Here is a 22839-nt window from a genome sequence, read left to right on the forward strand (position 1 = left end):
CACAGACTGTCGTGTCCCGGAGGAGGTGAAGTCCGTGCTGTGCTGCCCGGGCCCGCCCCCTCCTGATGATGTCAGGAGGGCCGCAACTTTCACCTCCCGGTGGGTCAGAAAAAATTGGGCGCCCCCTTGTGGGGATCTATGCATATGTACAGAGGGTAAAGCGTAACCTTTAATGAATGCTGTATAACAGCATTCATTAAAGGTTACGCTTTACCCTCTGTACATATGCATAGATCCCCACAAGGGGGCGCCCAATTTTTTCTGACCCACCAGGTCTGCTTCTCTAATTTTTCATACAATTGTGTAAGGGTTACCCCCTATTCTGGCCGCCCCCGGACACACATGAGGTCTTTTCCCCTTGCTGGGAATCGAACTCATTTCTTTCTTACCAACTTTCACCTCCCCCAGAGTCCCCTGCGGTCCGATGCTGGCAGGGATGGGCTCCCCCTGCTGGCTGGCTCCAATATGGCGGCGCCCATACAGTGGAGCCCGACCAGAACACAAGTGAGAGGGAGTGAGTCAGTCAGTGACAACACTGAGGTAAGGGGAGGGAGACAGGGAGGAAAGGCAGGCAGACAGGCCCAGTGGATACATGCTAAGGAGAAATAATAGAAAATAGATATACTTGTAAGTCAGCTAGAAACAAGCAAAACTAGTAAAGATAAACATGTAGGCATGCTGACATGACAAGATAATACTCAGGAGTAAAGGGCCACCAAGCAGTATATATTCTGGGCACAGTGTATGCACCCTGTTTGTTATGTTCCATGGAGGGGGTAGACATGTGGCAGGTTGTGGTGGAGTGTAAGCAGGGTCAGTGACTTTTGGCCAAGGCAACAGCTTGTGTAAGCTCACTGAGCAACTGACTCCGTGAGTGTTGCCTTATCACCCTATGCCTGTAGCGGACAGGCTGGGTTCCACTCTGTACTTGAGAGGATTTGTGCCATCCATGGTGCCATGTCATGCGGCATCATTGCAGCCGCCGGTGGTAGCGGGAACCATTTCTCCAAGTCCATGGGCCCTCCTCACCCGTATATCGGGATCCCAGGTGATGGTGTGTGGACTGCGGGCGGGTATATGGCCCTTCTTGGCTCCCCGCCTTGGAGGAGGGCGCCAAACCAGTGCTTTGTGTATATGCTGTGTCTTGGGAGTGTGTCTATCTGGCCTCCAGGCTCCTCCAGAAACGCTGACATATTGCTTCATACGCTAGGTGGAAAGTAGCTTCCCAGCTTCGGATGGTTTCTGTGGCGTCCGCCATTTTGGAGAGACCACGTTGCAGGTCCCTTAAGAGTAGTCCGAGGATGAGGGTTTGGCCGCCTGTATGCATGTATGTCTCTGTATCTATGTCTCTGTATGTATATGTCTGTATGTATGTGTCTACATGCCTTTACGTCTTTGTATGTATGTTTCTGTATGCCTGTATGCCTCTGCATGCCTGCATGTCTCTGTATCCCTGTATGTCTCTGTATGTGTGCATGTCTCTGCTTGTATGTCTCTGTGTGACTGTGTCTGTATGTCTCTGTGTGACTGTTTGTGTATTATCTGCCTGTGTGTCTATATGTCTCTGCCTCCATATCTATGTCTACATGGCTTGGAAGAAAATACACACAAAGGGATCTGGAGGGGAGGGACACACAAAACGGACTCAGGGGAGAAATGGCCACATAGAGGGAGGAGAAAAAAACAAAGAAAGGGTCTGGGGGTAAGAGACACAAAAAGGGGCTGGGTGTAAGTAAGAGACATACAAAGGAGGTTGTAAGACACACTAAAGAGGGAATAAAATACATTAAAGCACAAAAGGGGTAATACATTCAAAAGAGGGGATATGAAACACTAAAGAGGGTAAGAAAGTAAGACACACAGGTGAAGATGCACTTTTTTTGCAAGGGGGGGAGGTCTCAAAATGGATCTTCGCCTATATAGCTAAAACTCCTTGCACCGGCCCTGTTCAGAAGCAGTGTTTAGAATTTGCCTCAAAATAAATCAATTAACCAGTTATTTATATTCAGTTTACATGTGTACTATAGTTTAATGTCTGTACTTAAGAACACATGGATATACATTAAACGGATAGTAGACGTTGGTGGGTCATTTCTAAAGGGCAATAACAAGTAACTGCTGATAGTCATGTCTTCAGATTCCAACCCATCCACATGCAGAGAACAAATAAAACACAAGAGGTCCTCAGAATCCTTATATCACTGGAAGAATCATGAGATTTATTATTTTTAAAAGTAAAAAAATGTCTTAGGGATAACCAATAGTTGGGAGGATGCATCTCACCACAATGCCCCTTAATTCCAAGGACCACCTAGCAAGCAGCAAAGCCTATGTGAATCATTATTTCTCTTTTCTGACATGTGTACTGTTGAGTAAAGTATTTATATCAAGGTTGAAACCTTGCAAATAGCAGTATGATTGTAGTTGAACAGTGCTCTCATCCAGAGGCGTAACTCAAAGCCAAGCAATAAGATTGTTTGGTGACAGGATCCAGTGCAACTGGAAGGAGTCGGAGAGTTGATTTAAGAACTCTCTCGATCAACTAGGGTCACTCACAATCAACTAAGCGATTAGATGAAGGAGCTCGGTATACCAAAACATGTGAGTTTCTCTCCGGATCGAGGAAGATTGCAGGTATATAGTCATCAGCAACTAGGGAAGGTCTATGGATCTCTAGAAGTTAAAGGAACCATCGTTGAGATCACCACAACAGAGTGATCAGTAGCAGAGAATTCCCCTGAAGGCAAAGGTGGAGGAAATGAGACCAGAGTCTAATTTTGTAGAAAGGCGTTCCCTGCTAGGGCATCTTCATGCAGACTTCAGCTGAAGAGTTATCGGAGATGAGTGTTTAAGCAAGAGGCAAACAAGTTGATATTCAATGCACACCAATGATGAGTGATCCTGAGAAAGAAGGATAGATGCAGATGCCAGTCTCTGACATCTCTGAGGTCTTGTAAGTTCCAATCACTGCAGTATTGGACAGTCCTGGAATTTTTTTTTATTGAGTAAAAGACAATAATGTTAGAAATCATGAGCAAGTACCACCAAGGTCCTAGACCTCATTCCTACCAGATGATTATGTAGCAGGCAGCTGATCCACATGGTCCATCTTTAGCAGGATTGAACGAGCTGTCAGAGGGGAAAAGCTTCAAATGGCAAACAATCCCACCAACAACTCTAGGCAGTTGATGTGTAGGAAGGATTTATCTAACGACCAACTTCCAATGTTCCCACAGTTTGCGCCTCAACCATGTAAACTGGCGTCAGACTCTATGATGACTTCTGTTGCTGAAAATTACAATTGGACAGCCACCACATCAACTCTTCCTTGGCCTCCACATCCAATGTTATCTATTAATGTAACAAGGCTGTAAAAATGGATTAGATTGACAAAAGCAGGAGTCTGAACATGTGAGCTAGATATCAGAGGGGGAGTCATTCTTTGCATTCACCTGATTTCCCTTTTGATGGACTTGACAGATTTAACATTTGTTGAGAGGTACCAGAAATCTCAGAAATTCTTGGTATGGAAAAGTTCCAGAATGGATTTCTGCCAATTTATAAGGAAACCTAAATTCAGGGAAGATCCATGGATTGTGAAAGGAGGAAATAGATAATCAAATAGACACCTCCAGGAAAAATCTGTAATCGAGTGTGATTGGGTTCATAAGGTATGCGTCTTTGAGTTTTAGCTTGACCATGCAATGGCTGTAAAAGGCTGCGAAGACAATGAATGCTTTCCATCTAGAAATTGGGCTATTAAAGAGAAGCATTCAGGGGCTTCAAGTTGAACACAGAGCCAACTTCACTGCACTTTTTATGAACTAGGAAGAGGTTGCTCACACAACCTGGGGCGTCCCAAGAGACTTAGGGACTTGTTGAACAGATCTTTTCTTCCACAACTTGGATATCTCATACATTATTAGGACCTCATCTTGTTGGGGAACCACACATCTTTGAGGAGGAGACACTTAAAGAGGACAAGAAATCAGTTCCAAGTGAACTGTCTATAACACCCATACATAGGAGGTTATCAACTGCCACATATGAACAAGGCAAGCCATTCTTCCCCCCACACCTGGATGGGAAGCAAAGGGTAGTTAGAATATATACCGTAAGGTTGCTTCCCATGAAAAGCACCATGGGTGCCTTGAGAAGTCCATGTTCTTCCATGAGAGGGGAAGAATAGTGCTATCGTGAAGTCAGAGGAATTGACACAGTTGAATAAGGAGTCTCGGTTCTAATAACAGGTATCTCAAGATCTACAGCCAGACAGATGCCTCCTTGCTCTTCCAGCTCAACTGTAAACCTTAGGTGTAAACACCCATTTTATGGAACTTTGAGCCTTATCCAAGGCCAAAAGCTCCTAAATTTTGGATAGAAGAGTCTAAAAATAAAACATGACCAGTTATGACTCTATTTTTAGTATGATTGCCTTCCTATGCTCTGTGGCTAAAGTCGTGTTGGCATTAGCCAACATACAGACAAGTCTCTCCAGCCAACCTATTGCAACATCAAATTCAAACTCTTGCACTCCAGATTTAGCAGCCTCCAGGAGTTTGTACAGCTTAGCTATCAGCCCCATATAATCCAAGCAGTTGTTTTGGCATCTTTTAAGGAGAACTCGAGACCCTTGCTCGGCTTTAACCCATTTTATCGAGAAATTGGCTAATCTGGGTGTCATCCCCAGGGGTCTTGCAAACTTGGTCCACTCACAGTTTATTGCATTTTTTTTTTTAGATTAGGATTTGCAAATGTGCAACGCTAGGTATTTAGCAAAATGTTGCAGCAGTTCCCATTCTGCGGAAATCAGGTGGCATAAACCTTTGAGACCAAATAGGGGAATACCCGGAGGTTCCACCAGATGACCACTCCCATCACCCTTAGCTAGAGAGCAGACAGGATTCAGTAACTCTGCACATCCTACATAAGAAGTAAAAACCGGTAACTGCAACACTCACATAAGGGAAGGAAAAAAAAAGGAACCATCCGCCTGCCACCAATGGGATGCCGCTCTGAAGCAGGGGGGAACCTCCTACAAGGTAGTATAATTTACTAGCAATTTGGGCTTTGCAAGACTCTGAGCACACGGACGTGCCAATTCCATCAAAAATATTGCCTAAATACACCACAGAAGCCCATGGTAGAGGTAAAGGAGGGAGCAGTGATTGGAAGGCTCCAGAGGAAAAGGTAGAGAGACAACGGGCCAACATGAGCCGGGGCTCACTTTGTTTGGCTGCTCAGCTCAGGAAAGGTAAGGAGGGGGCACTACCACAAAGGCAAAAAAAAAGTTGAGAGCAAAACAGTAAGGGAAAGCACACATAAAATTGTCCTGCAGCCTACAAGTAGGGTAGTAAACAAATAATGCACCAACTGACACAAATTCTTTAAACTGATCTATAGTAAACAGTAATGAGAACAGAGATACTTAGTTGGTCTTAGGGAGCAGCAAAGAAAAAACGGTTACTGGGAGTGGGATGTTACATTATAGAATAGGCCCTGTTATGATTGGTTTATGTGTTGCTAAGCATGTTGGTTAAATCTTTAATTGTTTTTTTTTCTTGTATTTTTCTTTGCTGCTTAGGGAATAAAGGAAATAGAATAGCATAATAGGAGCCTCCATGTCTTAATATAATTAGAAGTTTTCTTGTATATTTTAGTAATTTCCTGTATGTGTAAACAGGGCTGCCATCAGAAATTGTGGGGCCCCTGACACAGCTCAAGGGCCCCCTGCGACCCGGTATGTACCCACTGAATGTGGGGCCCGGACGACTTGAGCAGTCCGGGCCCCCCAGGACCGCCGGGCCCATGACAACCGTTGCGGTTGTCATGCCCTGATGGCGGCCCTGTGTGTAAACACTATGCCCTTGGAAGCATTTTTGTTAGACAGACCCTATTGGTGAGATTCACCACTGTTTCAAGCATTCTCCATTAGGAGATTATAATTTTATATGGTTTTACAGGATTCCCTGAGCATTAGAAATTACTTTGTAACTTTTTACAGAATTATATTTCAGAATATTTTTCATAGTATTTCAGAATTTCTTTTGATTTTAGCATAATGTGTTGCTGTTTGTTGAGATCTCAAAGCCTTCCTCATCTTGATAGCAAAGTGTATAAACTTAGTTTCAAGTGGAAAGCCCTGTAACGTGGATATATAGTATCGGCAAATAAGCCAAGTTACATAACAAACAGAAAATAACATAATTACTTTTAATAAAAAAAATATTTTATACATGATTGTAGGAGCATGAAAACAGACAGGCATTCTATTTAATGTGTTCATTATAATGTTTCTATTTGGCTGCTACTGGGTACAAGTGAAGGAAGCAAAGCATAATTTGAGCCATCTGTTTGGAATAATATCATTATTATGACTACTAGCTGATACATTTCTGTTGTCACTTCAATGTTGTGAATAAATCATCCCTTCTGATATTGCAACTGTGACTGTTTTGTTTCAAATGGGATCACATTTTATTATACATACATGTCCTTTTGTTTACATACAGGACTCCTATAGTCAAGAATCTTTGTGCATAATTATCTATACATCATTTGTGTAATATATATATTTATTGATGACCACATGCATATGTTAATAAGTGAATGTAAATTACTCATATGCTTCACTATTAAAAAGAATCTGTTGGAGAATTTGTCATAAATAATGATACTTGCAATGTATTCAGAACATTTTTTGGATTTGCGTGTTACACACGAATCAAATATTAACAAAGAAATAGAATAATAACACAAAACAAGGAATGAACCCTAAATTAATGCAACTAGCATCTGAATAGACCTTCATTTATGCATAAATTATATTTTAGATTTTTTTGCAAATGAAATACTACATCTTTTACAAAACATATATTTCAAAATTGCTATGAAAGTATAATCAATAAAAAAGATGCATTAGGGATATACTATATAATTTGGGCTGTCAGATACAATGTGAGACCATATTTAGTAGGCACTCGATGTCTTTTACAAATTATATTTCTATGCCTTTCTAAAAATTCAAATATATTTATTTAATAAAGTGGTTTAAAAAGTCATTTGCAATATGCTTTTTCTACTCTATTAAGTACTAAAATTATATTCTGTCCCTAATTGATTGTTCATTTCAGTATTGTGTGTGTCTCCATCAAAAGACTCAACAAAAGCAGATCCTTTGTATTCATGGCTAACGGTTATAGTGCCTTATTATTTCTTGAGAAAAAAAATATATAATCCACATGTGGCTTCTAGCTCAACGACCAAAATTAATGATCAGGAAAGAAACTTACATTTCCCTCTTGAAATATAATTGTAATGTAATGAAATAGATATTCCAACACTTTTTAGTTATACGTACATTTTAAATTGATTTTATACTTAGAAGTCATTAAGTCTTAGCTAATATACTAATGCTTTAATAAACACATTTTAAATGAATTAACAAGTTTGATATAGTGTGTCTATATACATTTACAATTCATGATCAACATAATAAACAGAAGAAAATCTCATGTTCAAGAAAAGCCCTGATTACCTCAGAAAAACAAAAACAAAAAAAGATGTGAGCATCTAAAACACTTTTATGGGACACTGTAGTCAAGAAAACAACTACAGCTTAACCCCTTCAGGACGGGTGACGGACGAGGTCCGTCATCCAGGGAATACCCTTAACGACGGGTGACGGACCTCGTCTGTCACGCGGTAAAATTAACCCCAGATCGCCGCGGCGATCGTGGGGTTAATGGTGCTCCCGGTCTGCTCTGTATTAGAAGCAGACCGGGAGCACCGGGTCAGGCTGCCCCAGCACATGTACCCGCTCTGACAGCATGTCAGAGCGAGCACATGTGCTGTGTATACTTACCTTCCGCCTCCCTGCACTTCCGGGTTCACTGTGAAGTGCAGGGAGACGGATCAGTGCTGATCCTGCCCCTTAGTGTAAAAAAAAAAAAGTAAATTTAAAATCCCCCCCCCCTTTACCCTTTTTAATAAAAAATTAACCCCTTCCCTGCCAATTGATCACTGACTATGACTGACTATCACTGACAGTGATCAATTGGCAGGGATTACATTTTAATATGATCTGATTTTTTTTTTTTTAACCCCTGAGGGTTATTTTTTTTTTAACCCTCAGGGGTTAAATTTATTTTATTAATTAATTTAAATATTTTAAAATTATAACTTTTGCTAGCTGGGGAGGGTGGAAGTTAGTGGGGAATTGGGGGATTTAGTGTTAGGCTAACTAGGGGTTAACGTTAAAAAAAGTTTTAAAATAAGCTTTAAAAAGTTACAAAATTAAGTTAAAAAAAAGTTTTAATAACGTTTAAGTAAAAAATTTAAAAAAATAAACCCTTTACTCAGTCCAAATAAAAATTAACCCCTTCCCTGCCAGTCGATCACTGCCTACAGTGATCAAAATACAGATTACAGTATTATACTGTGATCTAATTTTTTTTAACCCCTGACGATTAACTTTTATTTATTTTTTAACCCTCAGGGGTTAAATTTATTTAATTAACTCATTTAAATATTGTATAATTAAATATTTTGCTAGCTGGGGTGGGTGGGAGTTATGGGAAAATGGGGAATTTACTGTTAGTGCTGCTTACTGCTAGTTAGGGGTTAACGGTAAAAAAAAAAGCTTAGAAAAATGTTAAATCTGTAAAAAAAAGTTTTACGAAAGTTTAAGAAACTTTAAAAAAATTAATAAGCATAACAAAAGTTTAAAAAATAGTTTTAAAAAGTAAAAAAAGTTTTAAAAAGTTAAAAAAATACAATACAACACGAGCTCCTGCCTGACGGGCCGAATTTGGGTCAAAATCAACGGCTACACGGACCGCAGACTCACCGGGTTGTGCTACCCATGCTGGGAATGCACCACGGAACCGAAGGACACCCCTCTGAAACCCGTCGGGGCCGGGAAAACGAAACGCCGAGTGCGGCCTACTAAAGTTGGAGCCGGGGAGAGACGGCCGCTCACCCCGACGCCAGACACACCAAGCGTCTCTACAGGTCTCCTACCCCCCCCCCCCCTCTGGACCGGTGGGGGTTATCCCGGTCCCCACTGGGAGAACAGACTGTGGCATTAATCATCACCCATCTGTCTAAACACAGCGAGCGACACGAGGCACTCTAACCTCACAAAATGGCGGAGGCCATACCACAGTCACGGCACACTCCCACACAGGCATGTGAGCTGTCCCCATACACTCTTGAAGCCAGACTGGACGCTTTATTCCAGGTATTTTGGGACAAACTGCAGACCCGTGCCACTGCCGACCAACCCAGCCGGTGTGCAGAGCGGGAAGCGGGTGATTCCCCTCCGGGCAACACACTCCGCATAACGCCTCATCGCACCAGTGACCGCCCGCCCGGGCTGATAGCCAACAGAGGCCTGGCCTCGAGACATCGACCACACAGGGAGAAGAACGCACGCCGCAGGCGGCGGTTGTCACCGCGATTCTCTACCTGCCCCTTAAGGGGCCGGGACCGGGCCGCACTCAGGTACCGTGTCCGTGGACAGAAGGTGTCGGCTACCACAACATCCTGGGGCTGGAGGATAGTCCCCCGCACCCGTTGCTCTCCGGTTGTACCCGATGACCACTATCTGCAGCTAACAATCCGTCAAACTGCTCACTCTCCCAAGCTGAAAACACCCCGAGGCTCAGTCTCTCTGCAACAGCCAAGCAAGCGGAAAGCCGCCCGTCATGACCGCGGTCCCCTACAACCCCCCATGCAACCACAACAGGGGACAGACCTGACCCGCATGAACACCGGGGACGATAGAACAACGGCACTTGCCCATCTGCAGATCCGGAACGGGAAGAAAGCCATGAAACGGCACACCGCGGCAGATAATCAATGGGACTCCCATACACATGTATCGCCCCTGCCGCTGTTGGGGATCGGATGACTGGGCGCCTGAAACCTCACCCAGAGCTTCTGGTACCTCACTCATGACACAGAGCGAAGGGATTTGCCAGATAAGAGACTCCCCATTTTTCTTTTTATTTATTTTTCTTTCTGAGGACATTCTAGCTCAGCTTTGTTCGGCCCGTTGCCTATAATTTTTGACCCAACAGGTCTCGCAATTTGATGCGCCTGGGCCTGTACCCAGTGGTATCCTGTTTCTACTGCCTGCATGACTTCATGTTTAGCTAGCCTGCCTACACACAGCCACAAATGTTTAGCACTTTTCAGCCCGATGTCAATAGCCCACATAGCCTCACGAAAAGTCTGAGGATTATTCTCAGTGGCTCTAATACGTGAATATAACACATTTTGGATCAGCAGTCTGTAAACATCACACGCATACTACTACTACTAGCTCATACACCCACACTAGCTTGTATCTGTGTCTAGCATGTTGTAACCACTGTACCTAAATACACACTGTTATATAGCATAGCAAATTGTTCCTAGCTTGATTAGCATGTTTAATATATTACAAAAATGAGACAGAAAACAAGGAATTTAGCTACCGAATACGTTTCCTATTGTAACATATGCACTAATTCCTTTTATTCTTGTTGAAATGCTGTACTGCAAATCACATTGTCTCAATAAAAGAAAGATTTACAAAAAGTTAAAAAATACATTTAATAACGCTCATTACCACTACACCTGGTACAAGCTAGCGGAAAAATGATCCCACGCTAAGGTTCAAAATATGCCTTTTGAAATACCATGGGATGTCTTCTTTAAGAAATGGTATGGCTCTATGGGGTATTTGGATTATATAGCCTGGTAAAAAATACTCTAAAATGGGACATGGGCACAGCGTAAAAATGTAAAGTTTGAAAAAAAATGGAATGACTATGTCCCAAATGTGCCCCTCTGATGTCCACATATACCTGGCAGAGGTACATACGGGGGTATTTTTGTACTCAGCTGACATAGCTGAGCAACATATGAAGTATTATACAGTCGTAGCACACATAAGGTTTGCAAAATATACTGTGCAAACTCACTTTGTGTGTCAAAAAGGCAGAAAAAACGCTTATTACCACTACACCTGGTACAAGCTAGCGGAAAAATGATCCCACGCTAAGGTTCAAAATATGTCTTTTGAAATACCCTGGGGTGTCTACTTTAAGAAATGGTAGGCCTTTGTGGGGTAGTTTGAATTTAAAACCTGCGAAGATGCTTGGAAATTGCACATAGGCCCAGCGTCAAAATCCAAAGTTCTGTAAAAACTGATATGGCTTGGTCTCCAATATGGCACTGTAGCTTCACAAAATAGTGCCAAAGACATTCATTGGGGATGTCTTTTTACTCAGAAGACTTAGCTGAGCATAATTTGGAGGTTTTGAACTTAGTGGCACATATGAAATATACAAAATGCCCAGCAAAAATGCAATCCGTATGTAAAAAATGCACAAAATTATTTTTTACCACATACTTTGGCATGTAATGGTAAAAAAATGGGGGCATGTTAAGGCACAATATGCACCTTATGAGATACCCTGGAGTGTCTACTTTTACAAATGGTAGGCCTTTGTGGGTTTTTTTTGAACAGTCAAACTGTTATAATACCCCAAATGGAAGCATAGGCTCATTAAATCCGTCTCTCAAAATTCTACTGTGAATACTGAAAAGGACAGGTCTCCTGTATGGCACTGTAGCTTCACAAAATAGTGCCATGGACATACAATGGGGGTGTCCTTTTACTCAGAAGACTTAGCTGAGCATAATTTGGGGGGTTTGAACTTAGTGGCACATATGAAATATACAAAATGCCCAGCAAAAATGCAATCCGTATGTAAAAAATGCACAAAATTATTTTTTACCACATACTTTGGCATGTAATGGTAAAAAAATGGGGGCATGTTAAGGCACAATATGCACCTTATGAGATACCCTGGAGTGTCTACTTTTACAAATGGTAGGCCTTTGTGGGTTTTTTTTGAACAGTCAAACTGTTATAATACCCCAAATGGAAGCATAGGCTCATTAAATCCGTCTCTCAAAATTCTACTGTGAATACTGACAAGGACAGGTCTCCTATATGGCACTGTAGCTTCACAAAATAGTGCCAAAGACATACAATGGGGGTACCGTTGTACTCAGCAGAAGTAACTGAACACATAATAAAACTTTGTACAGGAATAGCACACACCAACTTTACAAAATACACATGAGAAGTTCTTTGTTATAAGTTTGTGTGCGAAAACCCCCCAAAAACACAATTTTACTCCAATATTTAGCAGAGGTTGGCGGTAAAATGGCTACGTAGAAAGTGTCAAAACAACCTTAGGTAAATAGCCTGTGGTGTCTACTTTATATAAAAATATACTTTTGTGTGGCAATTTTGTTTTCTTTTATGGCTATTAAGCTTACAAGACAAACATACCAAATTCTAAAATCGCTCCACATTAAAAGTTTATTTTACTCCTTGTGCTTTGTGACCTGTAACTACCAAAAAAAACTTAAAATCCCAGACACATTATATATTCTGTAAATCAGAACAGCGAAATGAATTTATTTGTAATTACTTTCCTTAACCTGCACTAATTGTGCACACATTATTATTGCAAAAACTGATAAAAAAATCAAGATTTTTCATTTTTTTTGCATTTTTCTGTATTTTTTTATAATAAATAAGCATTTATGTAAATATATGTTACATCAAATTAAAGCCCTTTCTGTCCTTTAAAAAACGGTATATAATATGCGTCGGTGCAATAAATTAGTAAAATGCAAATTGCAGTTGAACGCAAACAGCAAAAAAATGCAAAAAATGCTTGTGTCATTAAGTGAAAGACAAGCTTCTGAAGCTCTGTCCTTAAGGGGTTAATGTCCCTGCAGGCTTTGTAATGTAAACATTGCCTTTTCAGAGCATTGGATTGCCTGAGATCATCAAATGTGATGATCTCAACCAGGGAGGCGGAGCACGGATAGGACCAGCAGCAAGGATAACCGTGCAGCACTTGGAAATAAGGTGAGTTCATTAATAGAAGCAAAAGGGGATGAGGACCTAAAATGTTTTTTACACCTATAGTGCAGTAATAGTGTTCCTTGAAGTACTTCAACTGAAACTTGCCCTTTGGCACTGTCAGGTACATCTCAGCTGAATGTTAACTAATAAGGGTGTTTTAATGTTCAAATTTATTAATATATGTTTTATCCCATTTTTAGCTGAGATGAGATGTAAAGTCTTCGGTGTTTGTCTGACTTTTTTTAATGGAATTTAGGCTGTGGTCGTAGTGAGTGAGTCTTACATTTTCATCATGCCCAAGGTTTCATGGTAAATATAATTAAGGGCTGTCTGCATCTTTTAGCCCATGTTCTCATATAATAGCGTGTAATTTAACTGGGGATTGCTCTTATTTCCATTGTCAAATGTGCTTCATTTTGCCCTCAGCTGGCGTTTCAAAGGTAAAAACAACATGTAATTTAATAGGTTACATAACAAACTTAAGAATAATAAAGTATTAACTTTAAAGAAGGGCAAAAGCATATCTTTTCTCTCCAAATAACAAATGCTTTTAAACACTAAATTGTGCAGTTACTAGGAGTTGGTACTTTAGAGAAAATAGAATGGACAAATATCCCATTAACACAATTAAGGATAATAGAATATTTATAATTAAAATGGGAAAAACACAGATACTCCACTCCCTAAATAACAAATGTTTTGAAATGTGCAATTGTATGACCTCCAGGGAACTAATAGAAAGAGAGGAATTACATCAAAGCATATCTTGAAAAAATGGTTCTCGAGTATCTTCAACATAATTACAAAATTGACATGTCATTTTTATTAATAAGATGTTGTAGAGGCAAATAAGACTTTATAAAACAATACAATCCGAAGGTAGACCTTACCTACACCAATGTAGCACATATAAAATGCTCTTTTTATAACTAGATTTTTTTTTTTTTTTATAAAGTTAGTCTGATATGTTTTTTTTTCTACAAAAAAGCATCTTCAGGGTTCTATTGTTAAACAAGCCAATTGCAGACCTAATATATGTAACTATGGACCATTCTCCCCCAATGTGATACAGAGATACACTCAGGAATTTAAACATGTAAAAAAGGAAATATCACTGTGGAGGTTATTCGTTTTAGTCAGATCAGTTTTAGTGGGCTGCCCTGGGTTTAAAAATACTGATTACTGTTACAGCTGAAGAAAAATAGAATTAATCCTCCTTCCCTGACCTTGTCTTTAGATTTTGTAAAAGCATTTGAGTGTGTCAATTTGGGATTTCAAGAAGAAACTGTAAATGCATATGGATTTCGCTGCTTTACAAATCTTGCTATCATGGATATTTATATGATTTCCAGGGCATGAATCGGCAAATCCCCAAAGAAGTTTTCAATTTTTAAGAGAATTGGTGTGGTTTATCCACTGAAAACCCTGCCATATATTGTACTTTAAGAAATAGTAGCCATTAAAATATGATCTGAGATTAAATATTTGTATTATTATATTGATGATAAAGACATTATTCTGACCAGAGCCACTGCTCTCATTTAAAGTAGTTTATGATCAGTTTTAAAATTATAAATTAAAATGTTGTTATGTTTTATAACATTTTATTATACCTGCAATCACCCTTTAGGACTGACTATTTATAGATAGCTCCAAAAATCTGATCAGAAATAAATTGCTGAATAAAAGAGTTTAAGAAAATCAAATATATTGAAACATCATTCAGCAAGTTGTAACACTTGAATAACATTGAAGACATTACCTATTATTGAAAAAGCATTATATCAATCAGTTGGCCCCAATCAACTCTTTTGGTTCTATAAAAAATGTTTACACATGCAGATAATTAAACTAAAAAAGATTGCATATGTGACATCTTTGCAATGTTTAGAAGGATCTGGGCACCATATTTGTATTATTATAATGAAATGTTTGTATTTTAATCTAACATGGGTAAATAAAGTGTTATGGGTATTTACAGTGCATACATAATATATTTTGTTTACGAATGTGTGCGTGAATGAGTGTATCTATTTTCAGATGGGATACATGTGCTTGATTATGTATCTAATAAACGTCAGTGGTTTCAAATGAAACAAGATTTGAGCCATTTCATTTGTTTTGTGACTAGCTGTTTTCTAAATGTAACCTGGAAAAGGGTAATGGAATGTTGAAAAAGCTGATTTAAAAAAAAAAAAATAATTATTGCCATACTTTAATAAGCACATTTCCACATAATTTTGGGTAATCCAATCAAACCGCAAAATAGCTGTGGCAAATTGAAATTCACCCCTGGAGACTACAGGGAGTGCAGAATTATTAGGCAAATTAGTATTTTGACCACATCATCCTCTTTATGCATGTTGTCTTACTCCAAGCTGTATAGGCTCGAAAGCCTACTACCAATTAAGCATATAAGGTGATGTGCATCTCTGTAATGAGAAGGGGTGTGGTCTAATGACATCAACACCCTATATCAGGTGTGCATAATTATTAGGCAACTTCCTTTCCTTTGGCAAAATGGGTCAAAAGAAGGACTTGACAGGCTCAGAAAAGTCAAAAATAGTGAGATATCTTGCAGAGGGATGCAGCACTCTTAAAATTGCAAAGCTTCTGAAGCGTGATCATCGAACAATCAAGCGTTTCATTCAAAATAGTCAACAGGGTCGCAAGAAGCGTGTGGAAAAACCAAGGCGCAAAATAACTGCCCACGAACTGAGAAAAATCAAGCGTGCAGCTGCCAAGATGCCACTTGCCACCAGTTTGGCCATATTTCAGAGCTGCAACATCACTGGAGTGCCCAAAAGCACAAGGTGTGCAATACTCAGAGACATGGCCAAGGTAAGAGAGGCTGAAAGACGACCACCACTGAACAAGACACACAAGCTGAAACGTCAAGACTGGGCCAAGAAATATCTCAAGACTGATTTTTCTAAGGTTTTATGGACTGATGAAATGAGAGTGAGTCTTGATGGGCCAGATGGATGGGCCCGTGGCTGGAATGGTAAAGGGCAGAGAGCTCCAGTCCGACTCAGACGCCAGCAAGGTGGAGGTGGAGTACTGGTTTGGGCTGGTATCATCAAAGATGAGCTTGTGGGGCCTTTTCAGGTTGAGGATGGAGACAAGCTCAACTCCCAGTCCTACTGCCAGTTTCTGGAAGACACCTTCTTCAAGCAGTGGTACAGGAAGAAGTCTGCATCCTTCAAGAAAAACATGATTTTCATGCAGGACAATGCTCCATCACACGCGTCCAAGTACTCCACAGCATGGCTGGCAAGAAAGGGTATAAAAGAAGAAAATCTAATGACATGGCCTCCTTGTTCACCTGATCTGAACCCCATTGAGAACCTGTGGTCCATCATCAAATGTGAGATTTACAAGGAGGGAAAACAGTACACCTCTTTGAACAGTGTCTGGGAGGCTGTGGTTGCTTCTGCACGCAATGTTGATGGTGAACAGATCAAAACACTGACAGAATCCATGGATGGCAGGCTTTTGAGTGTCCTTGCAAAGAAAGGTGGCTATATTGGTCACTGATTTGTTTTTGTTTTGTTTTTGAATGTCAGAAATGTATATTTGTGAATGTTGAGATGTTATATTGGTTTCACTGGTAAAAATAAATAATTGAAATGGGTATATATTTGTTTTTTGTTAAGTTGCCTAATAATTACCGTATATACTCGAGTATAAGCCGACCCGAATATAAGCCGAGGCCCCTAATTTTACCCCAAAAAACTGGGAAAACTTATTGACTCGAGTATAAGACTAGGGTGGAAAATGCAGCAGCTACTGGTAAATTTCTAAATAAAATTAGATCCTAAAAAAATTATATTAATTTAATATTTATTTACAGTGTGTGTATATAATGAATGCAGTGTGTGTGTGTATGAATGCAGTGTGTATTTGAATGCTGTGTGTGTATGCAGTGTGTGTATGAATGCAGTGTGTATATAATGAATGGAGTGCAGTGTGTATATGAGTGCAGTGTGTGTGTATGAGTGCAGTGTGTATGCAGTGTGTGTATGTGTGTATGTATGAATGCAGTGTGTATGCAGTGTGTGTATATGAGTGCAGTGTGTGTATAATGAATGCAGTGCAGTGTGTGTATGAGTGCAGTGTGTATGCAGTGTGTATATAATGAATGCAGTGCAGTGTGTGTATATGAGTGCAGTGTGTGAGTGCAGTGTGTATATAATGAATGCAGTGCGTATGTATGAGTGCAGTGTGTATATAATGAATGCAGTGCGTATGTATGAGTGCAGTGTGTATGTATGAGTGCAGTGTGTATGTATGAGTGAATGCAGTGTGTGTATGGATGCAGTGTGTATATAATGAATGCAGTGCAGTGTGTGTATATGAGTGCAGTGTGTGAGTGCAGTGTGTATATAATGAATGCAGTGCGTATGTATGAGTGCAGTGTGTATGTATGAGTGAATGCAGTGTGTGTATGAATGCAGTGTGTGTATGAATGCAGTGTGTATATAATGAATGGAGTGCAGTGTGTATATGAGTGCAGTGTGTGTGTGTATGAGTGCAGGGTGTATGCAGTGTGTGTATGTGTGTATGTATGAATGCAGTGTGTATGCAGTGTGTGTATGAATGCAGGGTGTATGCAGTGTGTGTATGAATGCAGTGTGTATGCAGTGTGTGTATGAGTGTGTGTATGAATGCAGTGTGTGTGAGTGCAGTGTGTGTGTGTGTGTGAGTGCAGAGCATTGGTGGGGGTGGGCATTTTATTAATAATTATTGTAATATATATTTTTTTATGTTATTATTTTTTTATTATTATTATTTTTTTTATTATTATTATTTTTTTTATTTATTTTTTCGTCCCCCCTCCCTGCTTGTTAGCTGGCCAGGGAGGGGGGCTCTCACTCCCTGGTGGTCCAGTGGATGGGCTGTAGGAGGGGGCTGTCAGGAAGCTGTAACTTACCTTCACCGCAGCTCCTGTCAGCTCCCTTCTCTCTCCTCCGTCCGTGCAGCTCCCAGGACAGCTTCCTCTGCAACTCTCGCGGCCGCGCGGAGCGTTGCCACGGTAACCCGTGGCAACGCTCTGACCCCGCGGCTCTCGCGAGAGTTGCAGAGGGAGCTGACCTGGGAGCTGCACGGACGGAGGAGAGAGAAGGGAGCTGACAGGAGCTGCGGTGAAGGTAAGTTACAGCTTCCTGACAGCCCCCGGTCCTTGTCTGTATTATGGCAATGAAAATTGCCATAATACAGACAACTGACTCGAGTATAAGACGAGTGAGTGTTTTTCAGCACAAAAAATGTGCTGAAAAACTCGTCTTATACTCGAGTATATACGGTATGCACAGTAATAGTCGCCTGCACACACAGATATCCCCCTAAAATAGCTAAAACTAAAAACAAACTAAAAACTACTTCCAAAAATATTCAGCTTTGATATTAATGAGTTTTTTGGGTTCATTGAGAACATGGTTGTTGTTCAATAATAAAATTAATCCTCAAAAATACAACTTGCCTAATAATTCTGCACTCCCTGTATATTATGACTTGCAGTGCTGAGTAACTTTTAAGGCTTGACTAGTTGCATATGACTACACATTTTAGGAGCTGTTCCAAATAATTATTTCTGAAATCATCACCTGAACAAAATTTGGATAGACAAAAATCCCATATGAAAGAAATACTGTTCTTCCGAATCAAATTATTTTCCAAATGAACCATTTTTTTTAACGTGCACATGACGAGTATCTATGAGTAGTGTGAATGCATGTTTGTATTTGTTTGAGCCAGCATGTGTACAAATCAGGACTTGTTTTGTGTGTAGAGCAAGTGTGTGAATGTAGTAATGTACTCGTGTTTAGTATCTGCATGATTAGTGTCTGTATTTGTATGTAGCAATTCTGTATGTGAATGTAAGGTGTATTCTTGTGTAGCTTAGATGTGTGTCATGTTTATATTGCTTATGTTATTTATCATATTTTATTTTTTATGAATCATATTATTTTTTGATAGACACAGTATACATATTGTTTTTTGTATGCTTTTACAATAGGATATTTGTACAACAGCATTCTTATTGGACAGTTATTAATTGAGAAACATCACTTTCTTACTTTCTTCTTATACTAAATAGTGATGTTCCTATTAAACTAATTGTAACACTTTACAAACATGACTTCAAAACAATATATTATTTATTGATATAGAAAATAAAATGTTGAAAAAAAAACAGGTTTCCAAAAAGCATTCAATGACCTACATATTTTATTGTATTCTGCATGGCATTTTATTGTATATTGTTTCACATTATATCAGCCTTATGTAATGTTATCATATTGTTTTTTTTTTCTGTTTCGCATATAGACAGCACAGACAGTTCTCGTGGTGGTTGTTGTGTTTGGAATATCTTGGCTTCCCCACCATGTGATCCATCTGTGGGCAGAATTTGGAAGTTTCCCTCTTACTCAAGCCTCGTTTGTCTTTAGAATTACAGCGCACTGTCTTGCCTACAGCAACTCTTCGGTTAATCCTATCATCTATGCTTTTCTATCTGAAAATTTTCGAAAAGCCTACAAGCAAGTATTTAAATGCCAGATTGGTTGTGACTCCATGCAGAGTGATGCTAAAGAAATAAAAAGCAAAATGGAAACACCACCATCCACGAACTGTACTCATGTCTGAACATGCATGCAATCATCACAATGTTACATTTTGTTCGTGCAGTTGCAAGATTCAAAAGCACAATGTCTATTTGGCACAACCTGCAATTTAGTTGTCTAGTTTTTATGTAGCTGGTGTCTGCTTCAGTTAGCATTGTACATGTTCTGAGCTACTATAACTATATAGTTAGGTAAGGAAACCATGCAGTACTTTGACAAAAAGACATACAATAGGGACGCCTCAATTACTTTTTAAAATGTATGATACAATATTTTTTATTTCTAAAGAGAAATATCGCAAAGTACTACTTGATTGTTTCCATATTGTGTATTTAATGCCAAATTGTCATTACGTGATTTAATGTGATGTTATGTTTGTTTAAAAAAAGTTAATGCTGCTGTAAAATATTGATATGTAGCTAAATAGTAGACCTCTTCACATCAAAAAAAAATTGGTTTATCCAAATTGATTTGTATCAATATTATTTTTAGGTCAGAAAGACAGAATTTCACCCATGTTGCTTTTAATTTTGGACAAATTGTGTCCAAACAAAATAATTCAGATGAGTGGACAATGCAACAAAAAAAATCCATGGGGGTCAGCATGACCCCCATATTAGTATAAGGGAGGTATAATACCTTCCTTATGCTCCCATCTGCTATGCTGCTGGTGGGGGCATGTATGCTAAAAAGTGAGTGGCCAGCTGTTCACTGTAATTGTGCACTGTGAGTGCAGCTGCTCAATGTAATTAGAAACTAGTGACTAGGCAACTGCTGAAGAAGTGACTCATCCTTGTTTGTGGTCTGTAAAATATTGGGGAAGGAACTGGCACAAGTTCCCGCAAAGCCCTTACCAGTGGATATTGTATAAGAGTGTACAATTCAATAATGTGACATGTCCACACCCTACCCCTACCAATTCACAGCAAGTGGAGGTTCTATAATAGCTAATAGCTAATTTCAAAATAACCAGGGGGTACATTCCACTATGACCACAGCCCCCACCCATAGGCGGCAGGTAGGGGCTCTAAAATGTAATGGGGGCGGACATTAAACTGTCTCTTCAGATAAGTGGAGTCTATTTAAAATCAAGAAGAGGGATGGACAAGGCTTTGTGCAGCCCTCTACTTCCCTGCACATTGGCTTTGGGTGGGGGTTATTAAAACAAACAGGAGGTGGACATGCTCAACCCTCCACCCATGGGCTTCAGGTGGGGGTATTAATAACATAAGGGAGTGTAGACATGTTTTGTGTTTTTGGAGATTTGGATTTCACGTGAATAGCCAATCGCCCAAAATTTGGACAAATTGCGATGCAAAGGTCTAGTAAATAGAATGGAACTGTTTAAAAAAAAAAAAAAAAAGAACTATTTGTGCCAAGGAGAAAATTAAGGAATTAAGTATTTATATTATTTACTTTTATCAGTGGACATGAAATGCTTTAAACACAATGATTCATTGATGTTGAAGTAAGAGGTTCAGAAGCTATTCTATATGTCTGACATTGGGGTTTTCGAAAGTCTGCTGTATGTTTCTATGACCACTTGTAATGTGGGTCATAATTCAGTTATGATAAGGTTTTTTAAAATCAAGTTATGGGAAAAAAATATACACACACACAAACACATATTGATCTAGAAATATATATATTAATGTATATACAGAATTAAAACGCATACCATTTGTTAAATATTCCGCATAAGAATTAAAAAACAGGGACACAATTTAAAATATTGTGAAATTTTATATTAAATGTACCTGTGCTTGTACAATGCATTAAAGATGTTTAAATTTACTACACCTGTATAAATGTATTTTTAGCACAGTTTTACTATTCAAAACTGTGCTAATACTTTCACATAAAAATATAAATTCTGCACAAAACTGTAGTCATTATTTTTCATATTTTGTTGCATCCAGGCAAAAATGCTAATTCTAAGGTCTCCTAACAAAATACATGGTCGACCACTCTCACAGAAAATTTAAATAACTTATTTTGTTATTTTAGTTCAACTGCATTCTGCATACACAACAACACAGAAGTCGTGTAAGTCATGCAATACTTAATGACAGCCTTCCTTTTAAAAAAAAAAAAAAAAATACCTTATCATTTTCTCCGATAACGATACAGCATAACCCTGAACTCCTGCCAAGCCTTTTTCCATTTTGCATTTCATTGTCATATTGCCTTTCTTACAGTTACAAGAGGTATTTTTCCCATGAATATTTCATACATGTGTGCAACGGTTGATGTTACAGTGCACAAGTTATTACTTGGCCAGAGTATAATCCCAGAGCTTTACCACTGGAGGTAGGAATGTTAGTTTTTAAATATAAGGTTAAAATGTTTTGTAAATTACATGGATATCTTCCATATTGTCATGTAACTAGTTTAATAAAAGAAATACAAAAATGTTAATTTTTCTTTAGAGTTTACTACATGAATTCATGTTATTTCTGTTGAAAATATAATCACAAATGTTACAATTACTGTGAATTATAATGTTAGATTATAATTTCGGATTTCCTGAGTCCTCATGTATGTTAGTAAAGACAGGAGGCAAGTATTATGCATTGACTTTCTTTACAATGGCAGCAATTCAACTGTTAAGGAACAGGTTTAAATGCATGATAATGAAATGAGGTATGACCATACATGAATGGATCTTGGTAACCAGTCATAGTCCAGCACAGCTGACATAAACTGCCATCAATCCAATCCTCTGGCGAGCTGTGAAATAAGAAAAAAAAAAAAGTCAGTAACAACTGAAGGAAGAAACATTAGTATAACTGGAATGGACAACATGCAAACAAAAAAACACATCTATATTAAACAGCATAGAGAAAGACAGAAAACATTTAATATTCTCTGTTAATATTTGTAGAGATAATACTTGACTTCTGTCTTTAATAAAATCCATATCCTCCTACATGCAGACTAGGGAAAATCTAAAATCCTATGTCGACAGGAGGCTTCTATTATGCAAGTGAAAAGCTATTTCAAAAGATCACATACATACAATAATATTAATACATGAAAATCAGGAGGAAAATAAAACATCTTAACGGTTCAATCTGAAGACCGATCTGCAACCTCAAGAATGACAAAAAAGGATACTCCTGCTTGATATACTTTTGTGGACATTGTATTAGTAGAATGAGTGCAAAATTTAGTAATATCAATGCCAGCAAGGGACATTGTATGACGGATCCATCTATATAATTTTGGCATGAAAACTGGTAAGTAGTGCTTACAATAGGAAAAGAGTAATTGTGG

The 22839-nt window shown here is 39.0% G+C and overlaps 1 protein-coding gene across 1 annotated transcript in view; it reads left to right on the top strand.

Annotated features, from left to right (window-relative positions):
* Positions 1–21313, top strand: part of GALR1 (galanin receptor 1) — a 305782-nt gene extending 284469 nt beyond the window's left edge. The window contains exon 3 of the mRNA XM_063451639.1: positions 19268–21313. Within this exon, the coding sequence (XP_063307709.1) occupies positions 19268–19585 (318 nt within the window). The 3' untranslated portion in view covers positions 19586–21313. The remainder of the gene's footprint in view (positions 1–19267) is intronic.
* The last annotated feature ends 1526 nt before the right edge of the window (positions 21314–22839 follow it).

This window comes from Pelobates fuscus, chromosome 4 (assembly GCF_036172605.1).
Source record: "Pelobates fuscus isolate aPelFus1 chromosome 4, aPelFus1.pri, whole genome shotgun sequence".
Classification (NCBI taxonomy): Eukaryota; Metazoa; Chordata; class Amphibia; order Anura; family Pelobatidae; genus Pelobates; species Pelobates fuscus.